Genomic DNA, 23,279 nt, shown 5'->3' on the forward strand with positions numbered 1-23,279 from the left:
TTCAGTTCTACAAACTGGTTCGTTCTTAGTACAACATGTACATAAGTTTTCTTGAATTAGAAGATAAAGCTAGTTCCTATAAGTACTGCAGTAGATGAATTTGACAGAAAATGAGGAGTGGTGTCTGGGGAATTGGGTCAAACCAATTCTCAAACCCATCTAACATGCTTGTGCAGATGCATTTACTTGATGTCAAAAAACATAATAAAGCTAAGTCAGGAAAAGGAAGCCACAATTCATATTGAGGTTTTTTTCTGCTGTAACACTTTATTAAATATTTTTCATTGCATCTGTGCATTAATCATTTTCCAATATCCATCAAGGCAGAAATATATAGCAAAGAAAACTGTAGTTAAAAAAAAAAGACTTGGGTTTTGTCTTTAGTTCACAGACTGATCTTTAACAAGTACAAGATTGTGTATCTTAATGAAATGTAATTCACTGTCATATAAACTGGTAATTTAGTCTGGGATGAGGAGCTCCACCTTACAGCACACAGATAATGAATGAGTCATTGAATGCAGCCTTCATCCTCCTACAAAGCCAGTGCTGTATTTCCTTAGGTATTTCTGCAGTAGTTAGGCTGCATTTTCCAAAAATGCTTATGAACTCTTGTAACACTGATCAGGAGCTAAATTTATTCTCCTTACATTCAGCTCTGTTGCAAAGGTTCTTGCCTTTTGGTAAAAGAAGAGAGACATTTCCCGATCCACGAGGAAGTTATGGTAGATCACAGCAAGTCTGGTGTAAATCTTCAGTTGAGCTTTTTTATTGCCCAGGTCCATGGCAGCAGCGAGTGCCAGGTGGTAATAGCCAGCTGCATCAAAAGGGTCCTGAAATAAGAGGCTCAAAGATAGTACAACCAGTGCAAGAGGACTGCAGAGCTCAGGTTTGTAAGTATCTAATAAAAATAATATAGATTCTGAGCTTTTGAGGTTTTCCCACTTTACTGTTTACAATCCAAACACACAAGACCAGAAAATGGCAAAATCTGATTCTATGAAATATTACTTAGTATAAAAATTTGCTACACAGGTTATTAAAATGTCTTACCTTAAGGTCATAGAATATAATATCTCCTAAGATTGAGTACACCTTGACATAATAGAGTGTTTCCTCCTCAAACTCCAGAGGAGAGGAACAGAGGGACAAGGCCTTTAAATAGAAGTGTTCAGCTAGTTCACAGTGACCCAAATGGTGATGGATGGCTGCCAGGCGATGGTAAGCTATTCTTTCATTTAGCTGATTTCCTAAAGAGATAACATAGGAGTCAGGATATAAACAAAGAGACAGAATTTTTTTAAAAGTAGCATAGATTTGAGTAGTCTATTTTGAATTTGCTGAGCTTTTATTGAAAAAAAACCCCCACATTTGCTTAAGAGATGCATGGTCAAAAACTGCCCTTCAAGAAAAAATCCTATGGAATTTCTGAATTTCCTCCCATAGGATTTGGCAGTGTCTGGGATTTTAAGAAATAACTACATTCATCTCTCATGTATGTGTTATAATATATATTTATACACACATACACACTGTGCATACTTACAAAGAATACAAATGAATTATTATGAAAGTTAATGGGAATAAAAACTCCCTTGCCCATTCCAATATATATTTTACATGAAAATTTGCAACAAAAAGATTATTTTTAGACTGATCAAAATGACTGGTCTGTGCTTGTACAGAGGGTTAAGAAGGTTCTTAATCAGTTGAATAGCAACCAAACTTTAAGAATAGTCATTTTGAAACAAGACATATAATTTTCAGTTTTTCCATCTTATGTTGGTCCACAATAAGAGCTTTGGCAAATCTGAAAGTACTCTCAAAAGCCTCTTAGGACCATTTTATTCATGAGTATTGTATCTTAGCTCTTAGAAGCACACTCAGTTTGGACATAAAATTCCAGGTTTGATTCTGTGCTCTACCACAGGTTTTCCATTTGATCTTAAGTTGAAGAGTAAGCAATAAATTGCTAGTTGTTTAATTAGAAGCAAAAAATAGCCATTATAGTGGTGTTCTGAAATCCTGGCAAGAAACGACTGAATGCAAGGGAAGTAAACTCTAAATTTAGAGTTCTGTTGTATTTTTAGAGATATCACTCATACTCAGCTATAATGGAAATTGTTCTTACCTAATTTTACACTGAGGACAAGAGCTACTCTTGCATATTCCAGACTTTCTTCGTAAGCCTTCAGATTCATCAGCAATTCCACCAATTTATTACATAATCTGAGTTCAGTGGTTTTGTTGCCCATCTGAACAGCAAGTGGGAGAGCCCTGTCCTGAAACACACAACATCAGCTTAGGTATGGCTGAACCCCAAGATGTGCACTGACAGCTCTCATTTATGTCAAATCAAGTCATTTCTGGTTTCATGTTGCTTTTTGCATAGAAAGTTCTCGCAACCAGAAGTGGATTTGAAACAGGTGATATCTGCTAATACCATGGCAAGTACTCAACTGGAACAGTTTGCTGAGAGGTTCCAGCTTTTGGTTCAGCATTTATAGAATACCTGCTATGGTGGGAGGTACATAACTATCAATGCAGCAGAAAAACTGCACAAACCCTGTAGAAAGTCACTGCTTTCTCCTTTTCCCAAGTACCATTGAAAAATATGTCTCCAGCAGCTTCAAACAATTCCATTCCTAAATTTGGATCTCCTGTGCAAAGAGCAGCATCCTGAGCAACCTGAAAAGTAAAAAAGGAATGGGGAAGGAAAGAAAGAAATTAAATCTTGTTTACTCCATGGTTAAAAAAATCAGCAGTATTAGCAATTTTAAAAAAGATCTTTCTTTTTATTTTCTCTGCTATGATAATGATGAGAAAGGATATATTTGATGTGAACATGCTCCTTTTTGGTACCCTGTCTTTGAACAAGCCAGTGGCAGGTGCTAAAAAGGAAACAAAAACCTGGTTACCTTTTTCTGGCAATAGTATCCTGCTAACTTTGTCAGCACATGACATTCTAAGAATAACAGTGTATTTGATAGCTGCCACATAGTAAATTTGAATTCGATCAAACATATAATAAAACTAAATTCAAATTGCAAGTTAGATATTGCTAACTGCAGCTTTAGAAGCCTGTGGACTGATTTCTGTAAATAAATTCAGATCCACTATTCTGTTCTCATGGATAAATACATGTCTTGTTAGCAAAAATGATTTAATAACAGACCATGCAAAGCAAGAATACCAGCATCCTCAGTTACTGATAGAGAAAACAACAATGAAAAATGTGCCTTCTACACAAGGCAAGGTTAAGAATCCTGCTCTGGCTTTGTCTTTAGTTTTCAAATTGCATTCAGTCAGTACAAGTCCTCCTTTCTACTTGAGCACGGAGGTGTGCGAGACACATGCCTCTGCTCTCACACGTGAAAAGACAACAGCAGCTCCAGCTGGCCCAGTGTCATAGTAGGCATGGTCACAGCAGGGAAAATTCAGATGCTGTGGAAATGCTTCCTAAAGAAGCTACTCTGTTTTCCTGGGAATCTGGCCCACAAGCCAGCATGCTAAGGTGATTATTCTCTGTTACCCAGCAGCATGTTGCATGCCTGTGTCATATAATTGCTGTGGTGCTGTAGAGCGGGCAAATGGTGTTGAAGGAACACACAGAATTAACAGGAACTAAGAAATGTCACTGCCCAAAATCCTTCCAGAATCAAGCAACAGATTAAAATGGATTAGCAGTGGAAATGCTGAGACTTCCCCTTCACCTGCTGAGCATTACACGAATGGTGGGATTAAATGATCAGAACAACAATTGGTAAAATGTATGGAATTTTTACATCTAATTACTCTTACCATGCCACCTGCACAACACTGATGTGCATGCCTGTAAGTGTTGACAATGTACCTGAATATAAAGATCCACAAGCTCGTTCTGCCTCAGAACATAATATATCTTTCCTGCCCGGAGCCAAGCATATGCCTCCTTCTCTTTTTTCTGGAGATCTATAAATATTCCAAGGCTTCTTTTGGTATATTCCAGAGCTGACCTGTAAGCCCTGAAATAGGGAAAAGTGCCAATCACAGAAGGGTTCTTCAGAATTGCAAATAGTTTTCTTCATAGCAAGAAATGTTGCTGTAAGACGTTCCGTTTCCCCTATTTAGGGCACAATTATAATTTCTCAGCTATATTACACTAGTAACTAAAGAATTTTTTCCCCCCTCTTTTGTTCCATCTACATTTCCTGTTAGATTGTTATTTATTATATTGTTATAATTTCTCAGCTATATTACACTAGTAACTAAAGAACTCTTTTTTCCCCCTCTTTTCCTGTTAGATTTTTATTTATTATATTGTTATATATTATATAAATGTTATATATATAATGGTATATTATATATATTATTATATTATGTTAGCCATTCATTTTTCCTGTTCTATCTTATATTATTTTAAGATGGTTTATATGTGTCCTTGCTCTACCTCAAACTTGTGAGAAGTAGAAAAGTCTGTCAACATCTTTAACTCTTCTATCATTTATGGAGTATTACTAAAAATGTCAAAGAAAGCACATCTATTTTTTTAAATAATCTATACATCTGACTTAAGTGCCATTGAGACTAATCAGCAATTGTTGAAAAAAAATGAAGAAACTGGGAGGAGAATGGTAGGGCAGAGGAGAATGGGACATGTCATGGTCAGTTCTAGAAGCACTTAAACTACCAGGTTTATTGATGTTGTGGTGCTTTATACCAGACAGAAACCCCAGAAATCTTAAATCTTTCTCCATCTAGTGCTAGACTCCCATCAACTTGACCCAATGCATTTTCTTCTGAGCACAAGACACAAACATATTAAAATAGAACATGACCTGCACAGTTGTGGTGTTGGAAGAGCTGAGTTTCCTTGTTACTCAGGGCAGCTAACACAAAGAATACTGGGATACTAGGTATTATAATTCTGGTCTAACACCATATTGAGTTTGTGCTGTTATCTGGTGGCATGCTAAGGATATATAGTCAAGACTGGGGAGCCAGGCTTCTGGGACATACAAATTCCATCTACTACAAGCACACAAAGCAGCAGCTTCTCCAGCTAGTGAAGTCCTTCTGCAAATTCCAGGCAGCTTGAAATCTTAACCAACTCCTTTGTCTTCAGTCTCTCCAAAGGATGGTCACCAACTATATCATTAACAAGCCCCAACAAACCAAAATAAATTGGGTGACCTAAGCAAGTTAGATGCTCAGACTAAGGCACTTAAAGCTAAAATAGGCATCTGTTCTCTTTCCATGACTGAAATTTTTTTGCATCCTTACTGAGGCAAGCTTGAAAATATCTGAATCTAAAGTAACTCCCTGAAGTACAGCAAGAAGAAAAAAAATCAGACAAAGCAGCCTTAAAAAACACTTTAAATATTCTTAGAGAAAACTAAGTTTCCTCAGCACTTGCTACTATAATTTAACTTGTGCAGTTTGTTATTTCAATAGATCACAGCAAAAAAAAAAATGGTATTTGAAAAATAAGAGCAGTATAGAAATTACAGAAGAGCAAAACTATGCAGGTTTCCACTTCGGCTTTGTACTTATGTAAGTTTTGAAAAAACCATTCCTCAAAGAGAAACACTTACATAGAGGCAATTTAATGCCTGACCTGTTTGGAATATGTCCTTTGGTGCCTTAAAAAAAGTCCTGCAAAAATCCTTGAAAATAAATCACCTGATATAGCAATCATCAAGAGCTGCATAACATATAATAGGTTTAAAATGTATTTACATAGATTTTTAAAATAAATTGGTTTTTGAAGTAGTGCTAATCCCTGCAGAACATCTTGTCTCCCTTGAGAGATTACAGTTACTTAAAAAGAAACAAGAAAATTCTCCATTAGCACTGGACTTTTCAATTCTGATAAAGTGTATTACCAAAGCAGAGAGAGGGAAAAAAAAAAAAAACCCCACCAAAAACCAGGCATATGCAGCTTTTGCAGAAAAATTAGATCCTTTGCAGGATGGAAAAGTTAAAATCAGAATGAAAGAAAAGTCATTCAGCATGTCTTACCTTTCTGTTCCTAAAGACAAATAAAGCTGACTAATAGTTTCCAAAATTTGTCCCTCCAGAACTTTGTTGGACATTTTTCTGGCTAAAGATAGTTGATATTCATTGTAGATGACACACTGAGTCTCATTGGGAGCAACTGCACTGTAGAAATGACACAGCAGTTTAATCACTTGCAGCTGACCTAGGAGAATAGATTGGAAATACAAACATGAATCTCTGTTTTAAAATGAAAGTTAATTATTTTAAAGATTCATTTTCATTGTTTCACAGATTACAGCACAGCATATGAAAAATATAGAAATCATTACAAGAATATCCCACTGCCATTTCATTCACTCCCAAAGTTAACAAAGGCTAGAAGTTACTTCAAACTTCATTTCCAAAATAAAATAGTAATAGAGTCACCTTACCTGCATTAGCTGCCTCAATTATGACAGGAAAAATAACAAAGTAATATATGAATCTTCTAATTACAGGTGTAACATACATGTATAACTCACATTTCCAAACAGGGTACATTTTGTGACTTATGAAAGATATACTTACTCTCCAGATGACTTGTCTCCATTGCAACTAAAAAAGCCCATTCATAATAAAACCTTCCTTTCTCTCTTTCGGTTCCACCAACATAATAACATCCCAGCTGAAGGAGGACTTGGATAAAATCTTGACCACAATCCATAATCGGAAGCTTGGAGAATAGCTTAACTGCCCTGATAAAATAATGTTCTGCCAGCTTGCTGGCTGCTGCATGCAGGCAGAGTGCCCCAAAATTAGCCAGGGCTATGGCTTGGTTATGGGCCATGTCAGTCTCTTCTGAAAGACACAGAGCTTTGTAGTAGCTCTCAGCAGCTTCTTTTGTGTTGTTTGTCCTTTTCAAAGCAATGGCAAGCATGTTGTAAGCAATGCCAAGCTGCTGAGGACTGCTCCATGCAGAGCCTACAACAGCATTTAAAATGGCTAAAGCCACTTCATATTGCTTGTAAAGAATGTAAAGCCAAGCAAGTGAAACCAAATAGTTGATTGTTTCCTCTGGCTTAGCAGAAGCAGAGTCCAGTGCTTTCATCATGTAAGCAATGGCTTTCCCATACTGTTTGTGATGGCTGTACAGCTTTGCTAAGCTGAGATAGATAGTGCTGCACAGTCCTTCCTCCTCATTAGTAGAGACAGAAGAAAGTGCTTGTATGAGGTAAGGTGCAATTTGGGATGGGAATATTTGTCTGAGTTTTCTCAGGCCATATAGTTTGGGAGCATTTTTGATGACTAAATCAATCCTTTTCAGGGAATCCATTAAGGTACTGGAGCTCTGGGGAGAGGTAACCTTCATGCAACTTAACACAATGTGTGGCAAACACTTTTCGTGGTAGGACTCTGCCAGTTTGAAGTAACAGTTGTTGGATAAACTGTTTTGTAAACCCAGGTCATTGAGCAACAGCTGAAACCTTTCCAAGAATGGCAGTGCCTCTTGGTGTTGTTTGCGTGCACTGTAATGTTTTGCCAGCAGAAAGCATGCCCTTGCCTCTGCATGTTTGTTCTGGCTCAAAATTGTCCTCTTCAGAGCATATTTCAGTATATCTGACTCCAGGTCAGCACTGCAAATGTAGTTGGGAATTCCCATGAGAAGAGATGCAGCCTTGTCAAAAATATGAGTACACTTTTCTTTGTTCTTCTGGGTCAAGTAGATGACTGTTAGATTTGTATAAAGAGCAATCACAAAGTACAAATCACTAAACCCTCCAGCTACTGCTCTCAATGCTTCCTCAAAATACACACGAGCTTGGGAAAACTTCAGCTTTTTGACACTGAGCCTGCCTAAGAGAAAGCACAGCCTTGCTAGTGCCCAGGACAGACCTGCTTTCTTTGCTGCTTCCCTTGCTAATCTTAAAAAATTAACCAGTTCTTCTTCTTCTGAAAATCCATAAAACATGCTATTTATAAATGAATAAGAGAAATTATACAGGCTTTTGAAGTTGCTCTCATACTCTTTCCTATTTAAGAAAAGTAGCAAGGGCTCAAAGAAGTCAGAGGCTTGAATATCTTCCTGACATATGTGGAAGCAAGGCCCTTCAGGTAGAGGAAATATTTCAGTCTTTGAAGAGCCAGCAGATTCCTTCCCTTCAGCAGTTGGCTCTTCAGCTTGAGTGGCCTCCAAATTCTTGAAGTTCTTCAGCAATTCTTCTATCTTGCCATTCTTGCTAGTGGATCCTGGGCTAGAAGGTGAGCGTGCAATTTCTGAAATTTCAAAATATATTACAGATCACAACTTCCTGCATGCATGCATACACACAAAGGCCTTTGATAGACCAGCTAAAACATTTGTCAGTGAAGATGGTGTTAGGAAAACATTATGTAAACATACAATGATTTCTTAACAGAATGTCTACGAGAAAAGCCAAAGGTGTAAAAAGATAGCAAGGAGGATGAAGAAGTGTGGGAGACTGGAGGAGTGGGAATAAACACAACATGCCACAGGAAGCAGGTTAGTGATTAGTAAACTTGTCTAGCCAGGCCCTGGGCCTGATCCAACACTAATCCATCTAAAGTCCAGCATTAATTCAAACTGCCTTTTGACTGTGTATACTCAGAAAGTACAGTCAGTGTGTAGTCTCTGTTCTCTCCGTGCGTACGTGAGCAAGAGACCTGCCAAAGAAATACAATTCAGACTAGCTGATAAGCAGAAGAAAATCTAGGAAGATCCAAGGTCTGAAGTGGAGGCTGGATAAAGGGTCCAGGATCAGGGCATAGTTGGACTTAAGGTGTGAGGGAAATGGGAAACCAACCATAGACGTAGAATGGCTGTGTCCTGACAGCATTCTCAGGCAGGTCAGCCAGGGCAGGGAGTAGGACTGAGCTATTTGAGCTGGTTGTTCCACTGTGCTTGGGGATGCCTGCAAAGCTTCTGTTCTCCTGTCCTGGCCAGCCAGACCTCTGTCTTGTGTAATAGGATTTCTTCTATCAATCTATGAGCCCTGATTCTCTGCTGGCACAGATTATCTTTCACAAAATTATCCATTTGTGGCAACTGATATGGGCATTGAACTAAATTCTCCTAGCGACAACATGGTTGAATACCTACAAATATAATAAAGGCAGATATGCCATCAATTCTCAATCCTCGCACTGTTTTCCAGGCCAGTCAACAGGGCAGGGATTAGGGATGGAGTGTACAGTCATAGTCAGTTCTTAAGTTTACAGCTGCAGATCAACAGGAGCTTGTTGAAGTCACAGATTTACAGCTCAATTCTCTTAGAATCTCATTTCTGAAACTGCAGCAGAATCATAAATATAAAAATTGTTGTTTAGGAAAATGTTGTACAATATGAGTAATGATAGTGACAGCTTAGAAACAAAACACCAAAGGGAAATAATTCTGCATTCTCAACAAAATATCTCCTTTGGGAAATCTATTTCTGGGACAAAGTTTCCTAGTAGACAAAAAAATAAAAAGTCTGCTGGAATTCAAACTCAGCAGTTGCCAGGTGCCCAATAAGCAGTATTTTGCCTTGATAAACAATGTGGAGGGGCTGGGAGGTGGTGAATGTGTGTCACGTCAGTGAAAGTCATAGAATTTACAGCTGGATAGCAAGTCCCAAGAAAGACATTTGCTATCAATGAAAATCCACAATCTCTTACAGAAAACATACTAAGAAGGGGTTAAAGCAAAATCTCAGAAAGCAAACAATGAGAGAAGAAAATTAGCATGTGAAGAGACATTAGAAGGATAATTGCTGGCAAAGACACCAAAAATATCAGAAGTCTCATTAATTTTATGTAAAAATTGTCTGTGTATGAAGTATTACCACATTCATGCGCTTTCTGAAATTCAGGTTCTTCTAACTCATCTGTAAGAAAGACAAAAAAATCATATTAGGTGTAGTATCTTGGTCATTTTTCAGTTTCAAATCTCCCAAAATAAGGCTATATTTAGTAGATAATTCTTTAAGTCATAAGAATTTGATAGGGGTTAGCTGACACAATTCACTGCTTCTGCATGGCTACCATCAAGTAGCTACCTCTGCTCAGTAAGGTGGGGAGCAAATCACAGTCAGAATAAAAGCCAGCCTGTCCTGCAGGAGGAAGGCATTTCTGCTGCATTAAAATACCAGTGGGCAGCAAAGATGTGACCATTCTCCACAACCTGCTCATAAAATGAGGTTGCAAAGAGCCCTTAATATTTTTAGTGTCACTCCCAGGGTAATGGGGAGAGAGGTAGGAAGGCAAGTTATTTAGGGTTGTTGGTGTAGATAAGTGTCAGACTTTTGTAGCCATTCCAATAGCAGGTAGGTGAAAAAAATCACTCATTTAAAAAAATTTAGCTTAATTCTGTAAACTTTATAACTATAGATCTGGCTTTATATTTAAACACAGCATATCTGCAGATCATTTAAGAATTACTATTTTGAGTAGCAGATATTTCTCAAGGCATTTCAGTTGTCATGCTGCAGTTCAGGAATATTTTCACTCTTTCATACACTTGATGCAGTAGAAGTGGTACTGAGAGTATGAAGGATATATACAAAAGCAGAGGCTCACAGACCTATTTAAGCTCTATTTAAGCTGGTGGAAAGCTACTTTACTAGTCTTTAAAAATGACCTCTCACTGACTGTTTACTTCTCAAAGTCCTTTTTATAAATGCTTTTCTGACTTTGGTGGATGAAAGCCACAGATGTTTATAGCAGTTGCAACTTAATACTTTAAATATTTCATCAGGGAAGTGCTCATAAGTAAATACTTCTCAGTAGATTGATGTAGATGGAAGAATTGAAAATACATTTAGTCAGATCACACAACAAAATATCAAGTTAATATTGAAAATGCTTGCTCTGGATAAGTTGAGTTATGAGAATCAATTGAGCTGTTTAAGAGAAAAGTGGTAAAGATGGTACAATGAACTTGGGAAGATGCAGAAGAAGGTGGGACTTAGAAAGATTAGGGAGGAGATGTAGTGAAAAACGTGCAACAGCAACATTTAGCAGTATGTCCATTAAACTCCTGACGTGCTTTACTACCTTAGAGCTTGGAGCTTTTGTTCCCAGGCTTTTCCTTAGGAGGTGAGATGTGCAGGCATTTTGCACGTTGCCAGGGCAGGTCTGACACACCCTATTTATTGTTCACACTCACACACACACTCTGATTTGCAGAATTAAACCAATGTGCCTGACTCCAACCTACACAGCAGCTCCTGTCAACCTGGAGCCTGCAAGCCTGTCTCTCAGGATGGCACTAATGGAGATAAAACTTCCTTAGGTATTGGACAAGCAAATGCATCACCAACAGCCTGTGGTGAAATAAGAAACCACTGCCTCTCCTCAGTTCAGCAAGACTATTACTGATGCCTCAGGTTTTAGCTTTTATATTTTTCAGATTCTGTACTGCTTTGGCATGTGGGTCTGGGCTTCATTTTGGGGGATTGTAAGCTCTCTTCACAGAGTAGAGAGACAAAACAAATCCTTCTCTAGCTGGAGACCCAGGACAACCAATCCAGATCTCAGGCTCAAAAGCATAAACAGTGGTGGACTGAAGAGAAAAAACAAGAAGCATGGGACTTCATGGGCTAAAGCTGTAATTGGACAATTAACTCAAGTATGCTAACAGAGCAAAACTTATAAAATTGTGAGACCCCATGACTGGTCATCCATTTTGGGGACCATTTTGTGTTCACATGGGGTGTAAGCCTGGCTGGGCTCTTTTGCTGCCCAAGGTGGATCTGCTGAGGCCTCCTAATAGAGATGTACTTTATTCTTTATCTCCCTCTAGTCTCTGTTCTAGGTTGGCCTTCACAAGGCATCATTACATCACCCTGCCTTACATTAAGTCTATGAAAGTGAAACCCCAGTTACCCCAATTGCTTATGCACAGCACAGTGAAATAACAGCTGTATCAGAAATTATGATACTATGACTAGATTTTGCTACTTTTCTATACCTTTGAAAGGGTACTGGAAAAAAAAAAACAGAACTTGGGTGCTTTAGCATAGATCTTGAGAGACCAGCAAGAGAACCTTCTGCAAGGGTAAAGTTGCTTGGATCTTGTGAGACAAAGAATAGAAACTGAACCAATGTAAGTCCAGCAACCTCTTTTCCCAGGAAGAAACTCAGCTACAGAGTAATAATATTTTGCAGTATTTAAGCAGACTTCATATTCCAATTCCTTTGCAGTTTTGACTGATACATGCTATGACAATTCACATTAAAACAACAAAAAATCCCAAAACCAAACATAAAAAAAAAAACAAAACCACAAAAAAATCCAAAAGACACATACATAAAAAACCCCACAACAACAAAAAAAAAAAAGCCCTAAACACCACCCTGAATTTAATGTTTAGCATTTCAAAGCTGAAACTAGAAGACTAGTTTCTTTTTGTTTATGGAAGATAAATATGTATCACTCACTTGTTTCTAGATAAGTCCAGTTTAACATGACCTGTCTTTACAAAACCTATTTGGCCAGTAAACTCATGTCTTCCAAGAAACCATTCCATGCATTCAATGAAGTAGCCAAGGATCTCAATTTTGTCCCCTTCCTGGAAACTCAGTTCTTCTGACACAATACTTTCATGATTCATCACAGCTAGACAGGATCCCCTTGCTGTGTAATAAGGAGGTAAATAACATTTGCAGATAAAGTCACTTAACAATAGAAATACACCTAATAGAACAGCAACTCAGCAGAAAGTATTTAACAAAAGACATTCCTGGAACCTGTGAGTTGAATATCTGCTGTGACAAGATTTAAAGCACCCACACTTCATTGGTTTGATAATTAGATCTGTAAATAGCATAAAAATCCTCATTTCCTGTTAGAAAGCAAAACCTAAAATGTTCTCACAATTCTACCAGATTTCATAATGGAGCAGCAAAAATAACTGTTTTAAGTCCTTACTTTCCCTCTTATAAAGGGCTCTGAACTTCAGCCAGAGTAAAGCACTTGAACCAATTGAAACAATCCCTGTGGGATAAATATGGGTATATACCAGTCAGCACAGTATTAAAACTGAAATCATGGAAGAAAATAAGCCATATTTGCTCTCCAACCTCGAACCATTTGTATAAGTTTTATTTCTCTGGCAGTATGAGAAAAAGCAGCACACATATCAAAGATCCACAATTACATTGGTGCATTTTCTGAGGCACCCTCAGAACTCAGTCACTCTGTACTCCTTCTGTAGTATTTAGGAGGAAAAATGTGAAAGACAAGACTTTAGAGTCTGACTCTTTAAAGTCCAATCCTAGACAAATTTATAGTTTCACTAATTTTACTGCAAACTAGTTTTGAAATCTGTTTCCCCACTCTAATACAGTGGACAAAAAGTTACTGAACATTTTAGAGTCTGTTATAGCAAAAGTATAGAGTAAGTTTGGGGTTATTCTAACCCTGACGCTTGAATTCTTACCAACTTTTCTGATAGACTTAGATTCATTTTTATACGAAAAATCAATGGGATTAGAATACCCTTTAAGAAACCACCTGAAACAGAAAAAGAAATTGAATTTAGTGTATAGAACACTTCACTAAATGTTGTGACAGTAATAGTCATATTTAAAATACATATGAAAACGATGTGTCCCTCCCACAATTAGCTTTCAATTTCAGCACTGCCCATACACTTCAGACATGTTTATGGCTTCATTAATATTAGTGGTAAAAGTACTGCTACATCAGGAAAAAAAACCAAACTCAAAGTCTTGCTATTTTCCCTGCCCCAGGTAGAGGCATCTCTAAGCAGACACGCATATGTGAATCAGATGTATATGGAATAGGTAGGTAGAGTCAGGTACCTACTGATGGAAAGGCTCCAATGGCTCCAGGGAAGCATTAGACCACATGGGCATGTCACTATCCACAGATCCACCTTTAACATCTCCAGTAAAAGCCCCAGTCTCAAAATAAGTCATTTCATTGTCTGTAACCATCATCTTTCTTATCGTATTATCAGGATATAAACCAAAAAAAGTTCCTAAAATAAAAACAGTTGAGCAGATGTAATTTTATGTAACATTTTAGTGTCATATAAACCCTTCTGGTTTCAAGAGCATCCGTAATATTAATTTAGAAATTGAAAATCTGATCTTTGTCAAGAATTTCCTTGCTGATTGTCAGATATTCATGTATGAATATCTGTATAGTGTGTCTTTCAGTAGGGGAAAAAAAAAAAGCAGCTATGATGTCTTAAGCACAGAGCCCTCTGCTGCAATTCTACATATTCCTATTGCAGAAACAAATCACCACCTATCCACCACCTGGCCCTGGCAGTACCAGCAGGTGATGCTGTTTAGGAGAAGCACATGAGCCTGGTAACGGTTTATAAACCACCTCTGCACATCTCCAGAATCTGCAATAATATTAAGCCAGTTGGAACATACATTGCTCCCTAATCCTTTTGGTATCCATTTATGCACCAGCTGCACATGAATTTCTTCAATCCCTTCATAATCTCACTGAACCTAATCCGTGTTTGCTCCTTTCTTTTCTCTTACAATGTGCATTTGGAGTGAGTAAATTTAAACTTCAACGCCATTAAGTATTTGACTAGGTCTTAATGTCTGATTTGGGGATTTTAAATAAGCATGCTTCCCTGAACCTAGCCCTAACATGTACAGTCTTACCTTCCTGTACTAGCAGACTTCTGTACATCAAATTTAATGATTTTTCATTTATACAGACTTCAATGCCTGTATCTTCCTCCTCTTGGGAATATAGCCAGAAAGACTGGTCTAGGAATAAATTCTCCATGCAATGATTTATAAAACCTAGGAAAAAGAAAATCCAATTTGTTTTCTTTGCCATTTTACAGTATTACACAAAAATAAAAACTTTCTGAGAGTTAGAGACTACTCCATTATTATGTAATGCACAATGTATAAATCACAAAACTGTGTTCAACAAATTGCCAAAAACTGTGTGCAATTGAACACAAATTAATATACTGAACTATTGTATGGTGAAACTTTACCCAGTGAGTGGTAGGTTAGAAACTTCCATATTTCTTCAAAAGTTTTAAATGTCACCACTATTAAATCTTGATCACTGTGAATAGACAGGAGTCTGGCAGAAAGCTCCTAAAAATCAAAACCAACACTTTAATTACAATTACACCAGATTTAAGCACAATTTCTCACTAGATAACACTTAGGCAAAAATACTATTCATTAAGAAAGATTAAAAAATTAAGAATCCAGAATTTTATCTGCATTAGATATCTCTTCTTTAACATACACCTACAACATACAGGGAGCCAAATGTTAATCTGACTCTTGCTTAGCAATTGTACCAACAGTTTCAGTGAGGTTAATTTACATAGGAAATAAAGACCACATTGAGTGGGACTGAAGGTTTGTCTAGTTCAGAAATGTCTATGTATAACCATATGCATAACCATATACTCAAATGTATCTATATAGGCAAGTATATAGTAGTTCTTCCAAGAATATCCTCCACACAGAGTGGTTTACAGCTTGGGAACTGCCTTTGCCAGACATGTGGGCATTAATATTAAATAGTGGAAAGGAGTTTGGGGATTTTTTAACTTGAAATTTCTCACTTGATCAGTGTAAATTTTTAGGTTCTACCACTTCTTGATGTAGATTACCCTCAGAGCTCTGTACACACACAAAAATGCAGTTCCTTGATGCAACTTTGAACCTGCTTCCTGGTATAGTCAGTCTTTATCCAGAAGAGATATTGAATAATTATTTCCAAGTATACTCTTTTTTGGTTAAAACAAATATACCAAAGTATTATATTTATTTTTTTGAAGATGCCGTAAGATATTATCTTCATTTGTATTGGTTCACATTGCTAGCATAGCACTAAATTTTTAAATTAATCTTTTAACAAAGATAAGCAATGATCATTTTAAGTGGTGATGATAGACTTTAAGGTATTCCAGAAATGCTAAAAGGAACAACTACATAAACCTTCAAATAAGTGAAAGAAAAACACATTTTGATGGATTTTAGACAGGGAGGGATAATATAGACCCTGGTTGCACTCCTGTTTGTAGCTTAAAAACAGGGCTCCCCAGTAATGCTGGCTATTGCCTTTCAGGGAAATACAAAGAACTACATAGCTTATGAGAGAAGTATCTGAATCACTGTCTCAGAGAATAAATCAAACTTGAAACTAACATGTATGATGCTACTGTACCCTTACTCCCATCACATTACAATTGAAATGCAGCTCGAAAAAATTGAAAGACTGGGCAATAAATTGATTCTAACTCAAGGCAGAAGGGAGGAAATTGTCCCTCAAACCTTTCCTATAATTTTAGTAAGATGGAGCTGATTAACTGATTTTATGACTATTACAACACAATTTTAAAATATCTCTGAATTAATTCTGTTTAACATCCATATTTTCAATTCACACAATCTGAACACATTAAAAGTCCAACCTAGACTTCTTCAGCAAGCATCACTGCTTTGATCTTCTGCATGCACCTTTCTACACCAGATTACATATTAATGACAGCCTGAAATCTATTAATAAATTGCCAACACATGCTAAAGTATGTCAGCCTCAGGGGCTTCATGCACTGCTGAATATCAAAACAACATTCTAATGCAACTTATTATCAATCTTGTTTCCTTCAAAGCCTTTTCCAGTCTGTTCCTAATAAGGCCACAAATCTAGTCCATTTGTTTGCTCTTTTCCTTTGCCTCCCAATCCCATCTCCCTTCCTCCCTCTCCCTCTAAACACAATCCAGAGCAGAGAAGCAGAAGTACAGACTGTTTGCACACCCACAAATCAGCAACCTGGTGGTGGGGTGGTCACAACATATGAAAGGAAAATGGTGTAGAAACATGCGTCTGTATTAGTGAAAAACATAACTAATTAAGATTTCAGTAGATTGGTTTGCTAGTGATTGAGGCTGGAACCCATGGCACAGCCAAAAAAAAGACACACCAGAGGTTAAATGGTATAATTTCCTTTTTTTTTTTTTTTCCTCAAGAGGAAGGAGGAGACTAACCTTTATTCAAAGTAAACCTCATGGTTGTAGAGAACAGGTTTCCCATATTAAAAAAAAAAAAAAAAATTAAGAGTAATACAATTTGGCCAACAATTGTATGCCATTTAAAGTTATAGCCATTTAGCCCTAGGAAGTCCAATGCTTAGGCTGTTCTCTTTCAAACTTCCTCTTTGGCTTAGCAGTGAGCTTCCCAGGAAATTAGCATGCAAAATAACTCCAGGTGTCTAGAAGCTGAAGTGATGAGTCAATGCAAGGGCAAATTAAAATAAATCAAAGCCCCGTTATTTACCTAGATGTAAATGAAAGCAGAAATTTTTTTAAATAAACTCATTCAATTACCTATTAAGGTGGGTTTGTTTATTTATTTTATATTAACTTGGTGTTCCTGTCTCCTTCAATAATTCAATATTTCTAAAGCCCCTAAATGTTTCTGGGCCACAGGAAACTGGTCACTCAAATTCAAACACCCAGTATGTAGATGGAAATAGGACCCAAATACCTTCAGACTATTTCAGTAGCACAGGGACTATTATCTGAATAAATAAAACAATTTCCAAGCAATTGACTTACACTGAAGACAGTCATCACCTCCTTGCTGTCATTTTCCAGGAGACGGAGCTGCCCTCTGAGCTGTCTTTGGAGCCTGGGATCAGGACATCCACTCTTTCTTTTCACCATTGTTAACTTCAGGGAGATATCTGGAGGAGGATAGCCATTTTCAGTACTACAGGCTTTGTGAAACAGCTTTGGAGAACCAGAAAACACCTCAAAATCTTAGAATACACATTAAGATATATTCTTCCAGCTTCAGAGACAGGCACACAGTACCCTGATCTACTGCATGTTTCTTTTACATTTTTGTTATCCTGTAGACATAGGAGCCTAGCATGAAACAATTTTGAGAGGCAACAGATATTTATGGATGGAGAAGGAAAGAAAAGAATAAACAAGCAAGTAGATTGGTAATTTGTCAATTTAGACAGCTCTGGGCATTGCAAACCTGCATGGAATATTTGGAAATCTGAGCATATCAAAAATCAAAGCAAACAGATACTGCCATCACAAAAAAAAACAAAAAAAACCCTGAACAACAACAAATAGTTCAGCATGTTACAACCCATCAAGCTAATCTTAAATTCATAGCTGTATCTGATATGTCACCCCCACTGCTTCAGAAGGCTTTATACATCAAATATTGCAAAAGCTGTTTCTCAGCTAAGCTGGTTGAACAGTACCAGCCAAGTTAAATGGTCCAACTAAAAGCTCACTTACATGATTTTCCCAGCACATCTGAAAGCAGCTAGATAGCTATTCCCAAGCTCTTGGCATCTGTTTGTGGGAAGCTTTTACTACAGCTCAGGGTACAGCTCCAGCCAGCTTCTCTCACATAAAGAGGACCTTTGATAAAGCTGCTTTTATTCCACATTAATTTGTTAATTTAGCTCAATAACAGTAAATCAAATTTTCAGACACCCAGATGGGCATATATAAGCCAATAATACCCAGTCAGGAAGAATTCCAATTGCAAAGTATATAAATAGGTCACAATTCCAGCAATATGGGACTGTTGTGCATACTAAAATATTCCACCTCTGAGTTTCACATTTTAATCCAGTAAAATAAATGGTTTTCACATTCTAGTCTAATATGCTGTATCTGGTTCTGTTTTCAGAGGGCTTCCTAGGCAAATCTCCAGGAGTTTTACCACAACTTGCATAAATTACTCATTACTTTAAGGTCAAGAAGGGTGGCTCAGAAATATAAACCTGTGTTACTGAATTACAAGGCCTCTCCCTTTAAGCTGTGGCCATATAGTCAGTTGTTAGTAGCAAGAACACAAAATAAAGTCTCTAAGTGTTGCTCAGGTGCTCTACTGCTACAGTAGAATTACTGACCTTTTCATTTTACCTGAAAACATAAAACGTACTACCACAAGAGAAGACTGACTTAAAAATATACACATTCATTTTACTTAATCAAATTGGTTCTGAAGTAGAATATATATACATAACAGTATACACATAATCTAACTTCTACAGAAAGTTAAATGTTAATGAAATAATTATTACATTGAATAAAAACAACAGAAATACAGCTAGTTCTGTCAAAAAAACCCCTATGATAATGCCTTAGAGATGAAATATGGTCTAAAACCCCATTATAATCTCCTGTCTGCTCCTGTCTCCCTTGACCCATACCTCCATTTACAAAGAACCCAAATTCTGTACAAAGCAAGACAAGCAGGTAAATAAAGCACAAATAATTTGACTAGAAATAACCATATGCCTGGGGAAGACTGCCTGCCACTGATGTGATTTGTCAGGTCAAGCCAGAGGGCAGGGAACAGCTCAGTGCTGGTTTTGATGGCACAAGAAGGGAAAGGTGCCAAGACCCTCAATTCACAGTGCCTGCCATGATCCCCCCAGAGGTGAAGCCTACTGAACCCACATACTGAAGAATTGCATTCAATTGACACTTCACTGAAAATACAGCATTAAAAACAATAAAAACAGGTACTTGGAAAGCCCACAAACTTCAAAAGATAAGACATTTAAAGGATTGAAAGACACATGTAAAATAAGCTAGGAACTTTTTATTTGCTTCTCTTTATATTTTTTTGTAACCAGTATAATATAGCAGATACATTATTTCTGGTTTTTACAACAATTGCTCTGTCTTTTGTGAGAAATTCTCAACAAATCTTATGTAATAAAGTTGGTAACTTCAGAGCTGCCATGAAATACATTATAAAACTTACAGGAGTGGTGGCTGCAAATGTTGACTTAGTTGAGTTGTCTCAAAAACAAAAAAGTAAGCCATGAGAAAATCATTATAACATGAAGATAGTATGGGAGAAAAAATGCCTTACCAGTTGGAAAATTCTCTGCCTGACTGGGAAGGGTCCTTGAACTGACATTCATGCATTTTTCACTTGGAGAACACTCTATTAGATAAATGAAAGGAATGGTTATGTGCCTTTTCTAAGTCATATAAATCACAAATTGTTGGGGAAAAAAACCCAACAAAACACTCATACCCCGTGTTTTCAAAGCATTTGATGCATCAGATAATTTCTAAGACAAAATAACTATTTTCTCCCCTTCCTGCTATACAAGTCCCAAACACCACAAAAAGTCTGCAGAATATTTCTTTCCTCCTGGGCTGGATGGGGAAGTTAAATCTTTATTGCATTATTTTGATATGAAATTTCAAGATGGGGAATTGATGGAAAGAAAGGTTCTCAAGAAACAGAATTCTCACTTGGGAAAGAGCAAGGGTCAGACCTAATTTTCTCTTCCCTTGCACCTATATTAAAAATGGCTCCCACTGATGCTTCAGTGGTATAAATTGCTGTGTCTTGTACCAATTAATACATGGAAAAAAGTAAGTCTTCTCTTCATCTGTTATATGTGTATGTAATACTTGTCAGGGGGTACTGTAAAATCAAGTGATTTGAAGTTTCAGGAAAATATCACAAGTAAGGTATGTTTTGTATTAATACTAATCTGCTTTTTTCCTTTAGCCCATATTTCTTCCTCTCCTTTGGGGAATGATATATTTTCATGCTGATAAAACAACTATTTCTATTCTCTCAAGGTTCCCTGGGCAAGGGAGCAAAGACAAGGCTTCATATTTCTAAGAATAAAAGAGAAATAGATCTTTCATTTTTTTCTAGAAAATTTCTGAGGCAATTTTCATGTATCCCAAGACATTATCTATGAAGCTCTGCTTTTAAAATAAACCCTGTAATATAGCAGGGCATGGTAATTTCCAAGTCTTTTGCATCTTCCCTCAAGTGCATCTATGAATGTTACATGAATAAAGTCATGCAAATAAATAAGGATACATAAAAAAAGAGTTTTCCCACCTCAAAAAGAAAGGAAGCACTAAAAACATTGTCTTTAAGGCCCATTACTAGCACATACTCAAACTAGAAATTGAAATCCCCAAACACTTCAGTTTTATACAGTTTTGGTTAGGTGTTTGACAGAAACTTAGGGGTTGGGGTTTTATTTATTTTCTTAACATGGACAATAGGTTTTTGTTTTTAAGTAGAAATTTGATAGTAATCTCACCACAGTGCAGGCTGACTATGTTTAGGAAACATTCTAAATTTAAGTCTCCTAGAGCTTCTGGGATCAGGCTTACCTGTAGCTCTGCTTTTTTCTGGTTTTAGTCACAATTACAAACAGAAGGTGTCAAAACTTTGACAACATGTTATCACTTTGATAATCATTTAATACTTGACAAGAACAATAAATTGGCATAGGTTCACATGTTAAAATATGTGAACTATTATCACTATTATTTCAATATTAAAAACTGTAACTTTTCTTGAAAGGTAGTTATCAAGACATTAACATCCATTTCTGTGACTTTTAGGAAAAGGCAAAGGCTATCAGTAAGCATTTGAATTACTCATCAGTTTAATTTAAAATAATAGTTTGCTGTTAAATTTGAGTGAAAGGGTAAGAGTTACTATAAATACAGTTTGAATATGTTTAAACTTTTTTAAGTACTAGAATTAGGTTCAAAAACTTAATATTAACTCCTACTTGGTAGAATGTCTTGCATATTTCTTGGAAAGCTAAAGAGCAACTTTATACTGCCCTGGGATGCTTTTACCTGGTCTTTGATGTCAGAAGCATTGAAGTTGTGAACAGAAAGATATTGTGAAAATCACACAACATATACTTTTAAATTAAATAGGTTTTTTCCATGATTTTTGGAATTATTTTCACATTAAGACACTCTTGAGCCTACTGTAAACTAAGAGCCTGGCCATTGCCACCTACCTATGTCCCTCCACTCCTCTACCCAAATAGTCCTTCTGACTTGCATGATTTTATCCCACAAAGTATATTTTCTTTTGCACAAAAGCAGTACTACACCTCTGATGAAAAAGGAACTTTAAAAAATAATTAAAATAGAAACTTGGCTTCTGAATCTTACAGACATAGCAAAAAGGTGCTAGAAAATAACTTCTATTTCAGTACCCTGGCTCTTGGGTTCTGATAATTTTCATTTTATCTTACCAAAAGATAATCCATTTGCCTGCCTCAAGTGAATTTCAGTGTAGATTGTTCAATAGTCCAATCTATGCAGCATTTCTATGGAAGAAACATAGCTGCTGGTTGTATTTCAAAAGAAGCCCATCTGGGTTCTGGGATTCTGTGAAAAACACCTGAGAGTTCTCAGCTTGTGCAACATTAAAAAAATACAGTAATTCAAGCACAAGGAGAAGTCAGGAGCAGAGGCACCAGGATGTATTTTTTGAGGTCTTACCCATTTGTTCTTGCAACGTGTCCATCCCAACTCCATCCCTGAGGGTGCTGATGGCAGCATTGCTCTCCACATGTTTGCAGTCACACCTGCACATTTCCTGCTCTGTTTCTTCCCTCTCCAAGTTCCTGTCTTGCTCTCCCTCCAGAGCAGGGACAATGGTGTTAGTGCTGAGCATAGACGTGCCACCTGCCACGGCCAAACTCTCCATAATTTCAATTTCCTCACAGTGGCACAATTAACATTATGAAAAACCTGAAAGAGAAAAAAACACATCAATATTATTTTTTAAAGTGTCAGAAAAGTTGAACATATTCAAGAGCTGTCCCTCTCCTGCAGGAGTTATTTTTAATTGTAATATGGATTAAAGAATTTTGCTATAGGCTTTTTTCAGAGGAACTGTTGTGTAACACCCAAATTTATCCCAGAAAAAGCTCCTGCAGTGAGGAGACATCACTGCTTTAGGAACAAAGCAACAGACTTGGCTAACAGCAACAATCCAAGACCTGAAGTGAAATGTGCTTGTGCCCACTGCTAATTATTTGTTCTTGGCCAGCTATAAAGCAGAGCCTCCCAGGGATAACATCATTCACATCAACAGAGAAATTGCAGGGGAAAAACATTTTCTAAAGGTGACAAGAATGGAACAAGTACTGCATGCTGAACTCAAACAACAAAGAAGGTTTATATAAATTCAGCTAAAGAATGAATCCTCCACAGGAACCCACGGTGCAGGACAGGCATCCAAAGAGCCAAGCACTACTTTGCAGCAAAGCAGAAAAATGCAGCCCTACAGAAGCTAGAGGCTGAGTCTGGCAGCAAGACTCCATTTGGCATGATCAGGGAGAAGGAATAGAAATGGAAATAGAGCACAAGTGGCTGCAAGCTCCACTGCCCCCTGCACTCACTGAGGTGAAGCATCCTGCAATCCCATTTCATGGGCACAAGTTGCTTCAGGGTTAGGAAGATGCAGCCAGACCACCAGCCAAAGCATCCACAAAGGATGTGACTGATGTAGCCAG

The 23,279-nt window shown here is 37.2% G+C and overlaps 1 protein-coding gene across 1 annotated transcript; it reads right to left on the minus strand.

Moving 5' to 3' along the window:
• Positions 1 to 351: 351 nt before the first annotated feature.
• SH3TC1 (SH3 domain and tetratricopeptide repeats 1) lies at positions 352 to 22,468 on the minus strand. Its single transcript, XM_041487405.1, has 17 exons — positions 22,261 to 22,468; positions 19,844 to 19,918; positions 17,545 to 17,672; positions 14,958 to 15,063; positions 14,611 to 14,754; positions 13,787 to 13,961; positions 13,398 to 13,471; positions 12,397 to 12,592; positions 10,104 to 10,138; positions 9,801 to 9,842; positions 6,547 to 8,232; positions 6,001 to 6,181; positions 3,854 to 4,004; positions 2,566 to 2,688; positions 2,132 to 2,282; positions 1,054 to 1,250; positions 352 to 833 (listed from the first exon to the last, which is right to left on the minus strand). Exons 1-17 carry the CDS (start codon positions 22,466 to 22,468, stop codon positions 603 to 605), a joined length of 3,903 nt encoding a protein of 1,300 aa, XP_041343339.1. The 3' UTR covers positions 352 to 602.
• Positions 22,469 to 23,279: the final 811 nt, after the last annotated feature.

This window comes from Pyrgilauda ruficollis, unplaced genomic scaffold (assembly GCF_017590135.1).
Source record: "Pyrgilauda ruficollis isolate IOZ18807 unplaced genomic scaffold, ASM1759013v1 scaffold1, whole genome shotgun sequence".
NCBI classification, from domain to species: Eukaryota; Metazoa; Chordata; class Aves; order Passeriformes; family Passeridae; genus Pyrgilauda; species Pyrgilauda ruficollis.

Bases quoted from the DNA above. Each gene is read 5' to 3' on its own strand.
- SH3TC1 (XM_041487405.1), bottom strand. From the start codon at position 22,468: ATGGAGAGTTTGGCCGTGGCAGGTGGCACGTCTATGCTCAGCACTAAC. The intron at 4,005-6,000 runs GTAAGACATGCT...TCCCTATTTCAG, and splicing joins TTGTCTTTAGGAACAGAAAG to GGCTTACAGGTCAGCTCTGG. The intron at 1,251-2,131 runs GTAAGAACAATT...TTATCTCTTTAG, and splicing joins TGTCCTCAGTGTAAAATTAG to GAAATCAGCTAAATGAAAGA.